The 10,975-nt window shown below is 45.4% G+C and overlaps 1 protein-coding gene across 5 annotated transcripts in view; it reads left to right on the top strand.

Annotated features, from left to right (window-relative positions):
• The first annotated feature begins 2,102 nt into the window (after window positions 1-2,102).
• LOC311234247 (uncharacterized protein) overlaps window positions 2,103-10,975 on the top strand; it is a 28,064-nt gene continuing 19,191 nt past the window's right edge. For 4 of the 5 annotated variants that reach the window (XM_084321383.1, XM_084321381.1, XM_084321382.1 and 1 more), the window contains exons 1-4: window positions 2,103-2,512; window positions 9,338-9,461; window positions 9,654-9,900; window positions 10,061-10,328. In XM_084321383.1, coding sequence (XP_084177509.1) covers window positions 2,168-2,512; window positions 9,338-9,461; window positions 9,654-9,900; window positions 10,061-10,328 — 984 coding nt within the window. In that variant the 5' untranslated portion in view covers window positions 2,103-2,167. The remainder of the gene's footprint in view (window positions 2,513-9,337; window positions 9,462-9,653; window positions 9,901-10,060; window positions 10,329-10,975) is intronic. The other variant, XM_084321380.1, reaches the window with a different exon arrangement.

The following is a 10,975-nucleotide window of genomic DNA, read 5'->3' as shown; positions in this document are numbered from 1 at the left end:
TTGTGGTGGATTCATTCTCAAGTGCCTGCTTCAGAACAGATGATGCTTGCATGTCAATTATTTCAAGTTGCAGGAGACCTTCATCAATGTGAAGTGGTGCAAGGAACTCTTGTCCTTTTGTGGAAATAGCAGCTACATTGGCAAATGGGTTGCTCACAAAATGCATCAATTATCTGGACATGTCAAATTCATCAAATCGACTTGCAAAGTTTTCCCTCAATTTATCAATGAAATCTGTCATTAATTGAGTGACTTTTGGCTCAATTGTGCATGTTAACGTTGACATGAAAAGAAAAAGGTAAAAAAAAAAAAAAAAAAATTAAAAAAAAAATATATTTTTTTTATTTTTATTTTATTTTTTTTATTATCATGTAATCATTGGCGGGCCGGTCAGAATCATCCCGCGGGCCGGATCTGGCCCGCGGGCCGCCAGTTGAATAGCCCTGCTATATAGGTTTAAGAGGGGAGGTCGCTTACAAGCCCTTGGGTTTTTTTTACCTTTCCTGCACATTTTAACTGTTCTTCTTTTTACTTATTTTATTCCAGAATTTATGTTTGTAAGTGCGAGAAAAAAAAAAAAAAAAAAAAAACCTTTCTAAGGCCCTAAACATGTCAAAATCTGTTACTCAATCAAATAAGCCCACTCTACTATTGGAATAAGCTATTTTACGCCTCTCTCCATTCATTCACAGAAGTTCAGCTGCGATAACAATAGTCCTGATCTGTTATGGTGCATTCGGTCGGTTTTATGGTGCATTCGGTTGGTCCTCGTCAACTCGTAATGTCAGAAATGTATCATGTGACCGAATGGTCGTTTCCTGATCCTCCCAGGTTGCAGCAGGGAGGGAGTCACTAGATAGAAGTATGGTATTTATGTAGTGTAGGATTACATTCCCCTTTTTCTTTTTACATATTTTGTAATCTGAAATGTGGTAGTAATATCCTGATGAACCGCGAGAGGCAGCAGTTCGCTCACAATACGTCTGGGCTGCCCAACAGAAGGAGACCAGGAGAGCCTGAAACTGTCGAGCATGTTCTTCTAGAATGTAACCGGTATAGGAAAGAAAGGGACATCTTTTATACGAGGTTATCAGTATTAGGAGTTACTTCTTTCTCTCTAAAAATCTTTCTTTTAGGCCTGAATAATGAGAACCACCAGCTGATCACAGAGGCAGTGCTGACATTTCTGCATGAATCAGAGTTGTACCAGAGGATATAATGTTGTACTTTTTTTTTAATTATTATTATTTGTATGCGTATTTAAAGGAAAACTCCAACATTTTGGGGAATTAGCTCATTTTCCATCTACCCTGGAGTTGGACAAGAAGATACATACCTTGTTTCTTCTCTCTGCATGCAGTAGGAGTAGGAAGACGCGCACCGTTAGCCTAGCTTAGCGTCAGTCACTGGAAGTAGGTTCCTCCATTAGCCTAGTTCCCAACGTCTTCCTACTCCTACTGCATGCACAGAGAAGAAAAAGGTATGTATCTTCTTGTCTAACTCCAGGGTGCCTGATTACTTTTACCAACGGATTTCCAGTTCTGCGATCTGATTGGCCACTGACGTCTCTGGTCATGTGACATGTGCGCCCAATCGTGTGACGCCTGTTTCTTTCACTGGTTAAGCTTAGGCGCTCTTTCGAAGTTGGTTAAGGTTAGTTTGTCTTAGAGCAGGGCGATAGAACACCAGCCCTGATTCCAAACTCTAACTAAGCTAACCAGTGATAAACTAGGCGTTAGGTAGTTTGCAGGCTGTTAGAGGCGGAAATGGGCACGTCACGCGATTGGGGCGCACATGTCACATGACCAGAAACGTCAGTGGCCAATCAGATCGCACCAGAAACGTCAGTGGCCAATCAGATCGCAGAAGAACGCGAACATGGAACTGGAAATCCGTTGGTAAAAAAACTAGACGCCTTCAGGGTAGATGACAAATAAGCTAATTTCCCCAAATGTTGGAGTTTTCCTTTTAAGTTTTTCCTCAATTGTGGGTGTAGTTTAATTATAGAACTGAGGAGGGCAGTAATGCGCCATGTTGCGTTTACACTGCCGGGAGAAAAAACTAAAGAAGAAGAAGGAGAAGGAGACCCAACACATAAAAAAACGGTGAAGAAGCGCCGCAACAAATAAAAGATAAATATAAATCAATAAATATATAACAATAAAAGATGCCGAAGCCCAAACTCCGAGGTAAACACGCCAAGTGCGGCCTCGCCGACTGCAGGGACGAACACCGGTCTCTCTACTCGCTCCCGACGGCGTGCGGCGCGACGAGGGGCGAGTGGCTGCGGTTCCTACAGTGTGATCAGGGCGGCGTCGCGGCTCCTCCGGACCCGGTCCCGTCCGCCGCCTCCTCCGGTACCGTGGTGAAGACGGGCGGGAGCGTGTTCCTGTGCGGGAGCCACTTCGCGGCGGACTGCTTCGTGAACGAGGGCCAGTACCGAGCCGGGTTCGCGTCCAAGCTGCTGATCAAGGACGGATCCATCCCGACCATCCGGGACCCCGCGGCGACCGTGAGTGTTGTTGTTGTTGTTGTTGTTGTTGTTGTTGTTGTTGTTGTTGTTATTATTATTTCTTATTCCAATGCTTAGTGAGCTGACGTTTTTAATAAACCCTTTCACTGCCACACGACAGAAGGTTAACCCTTTCACTATCACACAACCGACGGGTACCCAGGGTTCACCTTCTGTCATGTGGCAGTGAAAGGGTTAACCTTCTGTGTATTATTATTATTATTATTGTCGCAGTGAAAGGGTTAACCCGTGTTGGTAGTGCAGCAGTGAAAGGGTTTTTATTATTAATAACAATAATGAAAAGGGCTGCTGACGCTTGGGTTTGTTCATGTTGGACCTGTGCTGCGCTATAATCTTGTGCCATTATTATGATTATTGTCCTGTTCTTCTGAGTAACTTCATTATTGCAAGACGAGCGCCGCGGTATTATTAGCGTTAAGCCTCCTCTTCCTCCACCTCCTCCTCCTCTCTCCTCCTCTACCTCCTCCTCCTCTCTCCTCCACCTCTCTCCTCCTCCTCCACCTCCTCTTCCTCCTCCTCTCCTCCACCTCTCTCCTCTCTCCTCCTCCTCCACCTCTTCCTCCTCCTCTCCTCCTCCTCCTCGCTCCTCCTCCTCCTCCTCCACCTCCTCTTCCTCCTCCTCTCCTCCTCCTCGCTCCTCCTCCTCCACCTCCTCTTCCTCCTCCTCCACCTCCTCCACCTCTCTCCTCTCTCCTCCTCCTCCACCTCCTCTTCCTCCTCCTCTCCTCCTCCTCTCTCCTCCTCCACCTCCTCTTCCTCCTCCTCTCCACCTCCTCCACCTCTCTCCTCCACCTCCTCTTCCTCCTCTCCTCCTCCTCCTCTTCCTCCACCTCCTCCTCCTCTCTCCTCCTCTACCTCTACCTCCTCCTCTCCTCCTCCTCCACCTCCTCTTCCTCCTCTTCTCCACCTCCTCCACCTCTCTCCTCCTCCTCCTCCTTCTCCACCTCCTCCACCTCTCTCCTCCTCCTCCTCCTCCTCCTCCTCCTCCTCCTCCTCCTCTCTCCTCCTCCTCCACCTCCTCTTCCTCCTCCTCTCCACCTCCTCCACCTCTCTCCTCCTCCTCCTCCTCCTCCTCCTCCTCCACCTCCTCTTCCTCCTCCTCTCCACCTCCTCCACCTCTCTCCTCTCTCCATCTCCTCTTCCTCCTCCTCTCCTCCTCCTCCTCCTCTCTCCTCTACCTCCTCCTCCTCCTGTTGCAGGGAGGCCTGCATACTAGGGAGGTGTTTGCTATAGCTGAAGCGAGGTATCTGCATATTATGGGGTATTATTATCAATAGCGCAGGCTTAGCCAGGATGATGCTTGTATCTGATTGATTGATTGATTGATTGATTGATTGATTGAAAATGTTATTAACAGAGATTGCAGAATGGGTACAGTGCAGTACGGCTCAATACACACAATTGTTAAGGGGATGCAGACCAGAGAAAGACGTTTGTCTTGTTTACATCAGGCTCCCTATTTTCAATTCATAGTGACATACATGACATACAGATAGACAGTACAGGGTTAAGGTAGGGCTTGGCTTATACATGAAATGTCAAGTTTTTATGGACTCCGGTGCCCAATGTTGGCTGGTCCAGTGGTGTGCATTCTGGGGGAGGGGGGGTATTCATTTGACTATTATTATGGAACAAATGGGGTTTGCCTAGTCTTTGTATGGATTTGGCAGCAGTGGGAAATCTGTACTCTCCTCCTGCCTTTTGGCCGAGTCTGTTTGAAGTCTTAAGATTACCAAGCCGTTTGGAATTGCTTACCCCGAGCCTTGATGATGTCACAATGGGATGAATTGGCCTTTGATTAATCAATTAGCTGTGCTTTCTGCAGCCAGGAACACTGCTTACTTAATGTACTGCCCAGTTTTTATTTTCCTCTCGGGTGTGTGGGCTAGCCAGGCAGAGAAAGATGTCATACATTTTGTGCTGTTAATCACAAGGGAAGGAAGATGTGCTGGGAAATAATTCAAATTGGATGTAGCCTTGTTAAAAAAAAACACACACACATCCACAGATTTAAGGAAGTCTTTTAAAATGAAAAAATACATAATCCCCTTTCTAACCAGATTAGGTACGTGTCCTAATGCGACACTTCCACGCTTAGTTTCTGAAGGGCGCCTCTGGTTCGGCCCAAGTGTCCCTCAGGTGTGACCTTTAGGGCAAAATTAAGCCATGTTTCTCTACCCCAGGGGCCCTAGTAGTAGTAGCACATGGATCCCTCACCTTTTCTCATCTGAAAGGGCGTCTTAATGACGAACTCGGATGGACCATCAAACCTGAGGTCTCTTAACCCTTTCACTGCCACACGACAGAAGGTTAACCCTTTACTATCACACAACCGACGGTCGCCGTCGGTTGTGTGATAGTAAAGGGTTAACCTTCTGTCGTGTGGCAGTGAAAGGGCTAACCGGCTGTCGTGTGGCAGTGAAAGGGTTAATAGTGTGGCTGATCTACTGACCAGTACCCCGTTGGTCTGTGCCATAGTCAGGCTGCAGCCTAGACTGGTGCTGCTAACCATTTGATACAACTTGCTTGAATCTGTGGAACATGTTTATGTTTTCTTTACCAAAAAGAAACCATAAACTAGTCTGAATCTTAACCACTAATTTATTTTCCAGCACCTCTTTATTTCCTTGTGTTAAATACAGTTTTTGACACACACAACATTTTATATAAATAATTTCCTTCCCTGCCTGGCCGCCCTCCTCATACCCCAAGACGTTTACAAACTGGGCAGTACATTAGGTATAAGCCACGTTCCTGCCTGGCTCCAAAAACACAGCTATGTGGTTAATCAAAGTTAATTCATCCCATTATTTTGTGACATCATTGAGAGATAAGCAATTCTGAACAGCTTGTTAACATGAAGACTTCAACCCCTGGCCAAACGGCAAGGAGTAGCTAACCCTACACATGTAATTGAACCCCCAGTACTTAATAACATAACAGACTGTCAAATCTATACAAGGACTAGGCAAAACACACTTTCCATAATGTGTCTCCTTTGTGTGTGTGTGTGTGTGTGTGTGTGTGTGTGTGTGTGTGTACATGTGTCATCTGTACATGTTTTACATCATGTTCATGTGGGTGCATTAGCTGATGCCCTTTTTTAAAAACGTATCTTAATTGTTCTCATTTAGCAGTCATCCATGTCATTCCATTCAATCCACAGACCTTACCGAATACATTTTTTTTTTACTTCGGTGATATGACTAGAATTAATTTGGCAAGCTGATATCAAATGATTTTACATAAAGGACTAATAAACGGATGTCTGTTTAGATCAGACAGGTCGTCTGAAGCCGAGAAATAAACAGACTTGAAATGAATGCGGTCAAGAAAGGGTGTGCAGCACCACCTGGTGGTCGAGGTGGATTGCATCATCCAGGCAGCGCCCACACACACACACACACACAGTGCTGTGTCGTCTCAGTCTCAACTAGAGGCTGACATGTGAGTGGATTTTGACTCCGGCTCCTTCCCACTCCCACAGAAATAATCCCATCCCATCCCAATCCCAAGTGAGAGTTTCGAAAAAATCCCACTCCCACAGAGGACTGATCCCAATCCCGTCCCAATCCCGAGCCAAACTTTTATAGAATCCTACTCCCATCCCACCCCGTTTACCAATCCTGCTCCGTTTTCCTTCCTCAGTATAAAATATGCAGTACATGGGTCACATCATTTCTGTACGGCTGTACGTTAACTTTTTTTGCACATAGCACTGGTGCTACAGAGGTTGATAGTTTTGTAGCACAGGTCAAAATCTTGTAGCACAAGTATAAAACGTGTTATATTTGTAACAGTCACAAATGTGCCTATTGTTTTGTGTTATTTAGTTGCAGTGCCATGTTTGGCTGTTATTTTCACACTGACAAGTTGACGTCACACAGCCAGACAGTGTAAGGAATTATGGGATTTGGTGTTGGATGTATGGACTCTACTAGGGGTGGGAATGACCAGTTTCATCACGATACGATATCGATTCTTTGGACAACGATACGATATTTGCCAATATCACAAAGTCTGCCACGATACGATACGATGCAGGTGCCTGCAATCGATATGAGACGATATCATAACATAAGCCCATTCAACACGATCAGTAACATTTAGATCAACTCAAAAAAGGTAACGAAAATATAATTTGAAAGAAATAAATGTAGCTCTTCCAGACATTTAAATGAAAAACAATCTATTGTTTTAATACAAATAGACCTGTTCACTGTAAAGTCCCACGTTTTGATATATTGAGCTTTAAACTTGAAATAACTTTTTGGAACTCACAACACACAACCTAAAACCCCTCCCTACCTCCCTCTCCCAAACAGTTCCTAATTTTAATTTTTTTTTATGTTGCATGATCATGTATACGTTTATGTATTATATTTGTTATGTTTAATTATCAACATTATCTGGCCATCCTCAGTAAATACTATCAAACTCCTTTTGACCTCACCTACTTAAAATCATTGACTAGAGAGAGGGACAGAGAGAGGCTGAGGCTCCCTTTCCTCACTGTTTTCTCTGCCTCTGAGCCGGGTTAGCTTAGTTTAGTTACCGGTAGCAGCTAACTAGTTAGTTTTGGTGAGGATGCAAAGCATGTAAGATGCATTGGAAGCGTTGCAGGGAAAAACAGGCAGGGACTTATTTCCTGGTCGCAAAATGCGCACTCTAACATAACATAGCACGCTGTTGTTGTTGGGCTGGCGGAGCTGCGCTTGGGAGGAAATACCACAGGATTTTAAAAATAAGAGTATCGATATGAACCAAACGTTGCTAGCTGCCGGAGCCATAGATATTATGGCTGGAGCTGCGTTTCGGCGGAAATGAGACTTGCCACAGGATTTTCAAAATAAGAGTAAATTCATTCATTGCACAGACCGATTTTTTCATAGCGCGCTGTACAGCCCTGATGTCTGCCTTAGTTAAATATAAAACCACCAAACATTTACATTAGTGATGCACCAATGTATCACTCCCGTCCAAATCCTGTTGATTTTGTTGTCATGGTTCCCACTCCCTTCTGCTCCCGTTGACTTTTACTCCCGGTCCTGACTCCTGCCCAATCACGGGATTCAAAGTGAAATTGACTCCCATCCCGTGGGAATCCCGCAGGACCCACGGGAATCCCGAAAATATGTCATGTCATCCTCTATTCTCAACATTGTAATTGGGAGAACAAACAACAAAGGAAGCGCTTGCCTGCTAGCTCCGTGTTTTTTTCTCTCTAGCTGGATATTATCTGACCTCATTGATCAATCCAGAGGAATCTTGAGCCAAGATGTAACCAGATACCAAAGTGTACAGTAGTCATAGTCCAAGATGTAACCAGATACCAAAGTGTACAGTAGTCATAGTCCAAGATGTAACCAGATACCAAAGTGTACAGTAGTCATAGTCCAAGATGTAACCAGATACCAATAACGCTACACTAGTAACAATACTCTAGCAAAGAAAAAAACAAAAAGGTGGCTTCTCATTGTTGCTTAACCCTTTCACTGCCGCACTACCAAAACGGTTAACCCTTTCACTGTGACAATACACAGAAGGTTAACCCTTTCACTGCCACACGAGTCGACAGAAGGTTAACCCTTTACTATCACCGGTTGCCACTAATTTGACTCTACCAAGAACAAATGCACTTAAGAGAACCGCAATGTGTAGAGCTGCTAACATACTGGAACTGTATACCTGTGAAGATGATAATGATCAGCAACACATTTACTTTTAAGAAAAAGTTGAAGGATGCTGTTATGAATGGTGACATACAGTGGAGTTACTGATTTATTTAGTTAGTTAGTATTGTTAGTTTAGTTAGTTAGTATCGTATTTGTGGTTGGAGCTTTTTTTTGTGTTTTCTTTTGTGAGATTTCAGCCCCTACAACCCAGCCGGGGCCCCCCCCCCCTAGGAGTCTGCACACCACTGGGCTGGTAGACGACTAGACGGTCTATTTGTTTATTTATGGATCTCCATTAGTCTACTACACCCAGGGGTGAAAGACTATTCTTCCTGGGGTCCTGACACACAACATCATTACATTACATTACAGTAACAAAAAAACAATAAAAACAGCACATTTATGTTTTTATTGTATACCCCTGGGTGTAGTAGACTAATGGAGATCCATAAATAAACAAATAGACCGTCTAGTCGTCTACCAGCCCAGTGGGGGGGGGGCACGCTTGCACCAACGTGGGCCCCGGCTGGGTTGTAGGGGCTGAAATGCCCCCCCCCCCCCCCCCCCCCCCCACAAGCACATTCTCAACATCTTCAAAATCTCACAAAAAAAACACACAAAAGCTCCAACCACAAATACAATACTAACTAACTAAACTAACAATACTAACTAAATAAATCAGTAACTCCACTGTATGTCACCATTCATAACAGCATCCTTCAACTTTTTCTTAAAAGTAAATGTGTTGCTGATCATTATTATCTTCACAGGTATACAGTTCCAGTATGCAGCAGCTCTGTACATTACGGTTCTCTTAAGTGCATTTGTTCTTGGTAGAGTCAAATTGGTTTTGCCCCGCTAGCTAGTCTCTGTGGCCTGCAGGCTTCCTCATCTCCACAAGGTGGCAGCACACGGCGCACCGGAGTCCATATTTTAGGGCGAATCCATCAACCGGAGTATTAGGCTTCAGATACCAAATGACTGTTAGAAAGTTAGTTGCAGAGGATACGTGAACATTGGCTTTTCTCTTTGCGCTATATCTGATGGTTTCAGACTTGTGATCAGTAATGATTTGACATTATAAACAATATTCTAGATAATGGATACATGAACTGTTCCCTGCGTCTAGGCCGGCTCGTCTCAGCGCTCTCCCCGTCTGAAGCACGTGGTCTGCCAGACGGACCCCCCGGCCAGCAGGACGGTGGCAACACAGCTGTCGCTGAGAACTCTGCAGAATCACTTCAGGAGTACAGGTTTGTCGTCCCGACGGATGCATGCATTTGAGTAGTTTTGTCTGTAAACGTGACTACCGGATATATACCTACAGTATTTCTGAACAGGAACGCTTGGTTGCAAATAACACGAGAAGCCAACTTTGTTTACCGCTTAATTCATATCGTCTGACGTCACACGGGATCATCTGATTCCACTTGTTTGCACGAAAGGTACCCAGGTGTCCTCCGGAGATTTGGGAAGCGCCGCCACCACCACCGGCCCCTTGACGAGCCCGCAACTTCGCCTGACCTCGGCGCCCACCAAGAGACCAGCCAAGAGACCTCATCTGGACCTTGACGAGGAAGAGGAGGAGGAGGAGGAAGAGGGCAGTTTCTCCGTGGAGGGTCCCCAGGCGCAGGACTCGGCGTACAGCCCGGCCCACACGGCCCCCGCCCTCACGGAGCCCACGGACGTGTTGTGAGTCGTTGTCCTGCACATTTGATCAATTATAAGTTATATAATTATATAATAATCATATAATAATCATATAATGTCCTTGCTCCTCTTGGCTCTGGCAATAGGACGGCTAATGGTTTTCTCCTCTCCTGTGTTCTGTTATTCCATATTTCCCAAAAAGCAGGCACGCCTCGAGTCCCGTCCAAAACATCCCGAAATACATCGTGTACGAGACCTGCCTCCTGGAGCTGTTTGAGGTGTGCCCCGTGTGCAAACGGGAGTGCGAGGTCCGCACAGGGCGACTGGGGACGTTCCTGGCCGTGGATCAGCTGTGCCCCCACTGTCAGTACTTCAGACAATGGAAGAGCCAGCCTGCGGTTGGCAGCACCCCCGCGGGGAGCCTCCAAGCCATCTATTTCACTGGGGCATCTTTTTATAAACTGGAAGAGGTACATGGAGAGCAAGCTACTCTGTAGTAAATGTGTGTATATGACATATATTGTGGGTGCTGTAACAGTGATTGAAAAGGGCTCATATATGTGGGTGGAATGGTTCATGTGAAAAACTTTGGTTAACCCTTCGGTTTAGTGTGGTACTGTGTGGAACCCTTTGCTGTAGTCTAATGCATCACTGCTGGGTTTACTGTGTGGAACCCTTTGCTGTAGTCTAATGCATCACTGCTGGGTTTACTGTGTGGAACCCTTTGCTGTAGTCTAATGCATCACTGCTGGGTTTACTGTGTGGAACCCTTTGCTGTAGTCTAATGCATCACTGCTGGGTTTACTGTGTGGAACCCTTTGCTGTAGTCTAATGCATCACTGCTGGGTTTACTGTGTGGAACCCTTTGCTGTAGTCTAATGCATCACTGCTGGGTTTACTGTGTGGAACCCTTTGCTGTAGTCTAATGCATCACTGCTGGGTTTACTGTGTGGAACCCTTTGCTGTAGTCTAATGCATCACTGCTGGGTTTACTGTGTGGAACCCTTTGCTGTAGTCTAATGCATCACTGCTGGGTTTACTGTGTGGAACCCTTTGCTGTAGTCTAATGCATCACTGCTGGGTTCACTGTGTGGAACCCTTTGCTGTAGTCTAATGC

This window comes from Notolepis coatsorum (genome assembly GCF_963971535.1).
Source record: "Notolepis coatsorum genome assembly, chromosome: 9".
NCBI lineage: Eukaryota > Metazoa > Chordata > Actinopteri > Aulopiformes > Paralepididae > Notolepis > Notolepis coatsorum.
The sequence above is the reverse complement of the archived record's forward strand: the minus strand, read 5'-3'. Positions and strand labels throughout refer to the sequence as shown.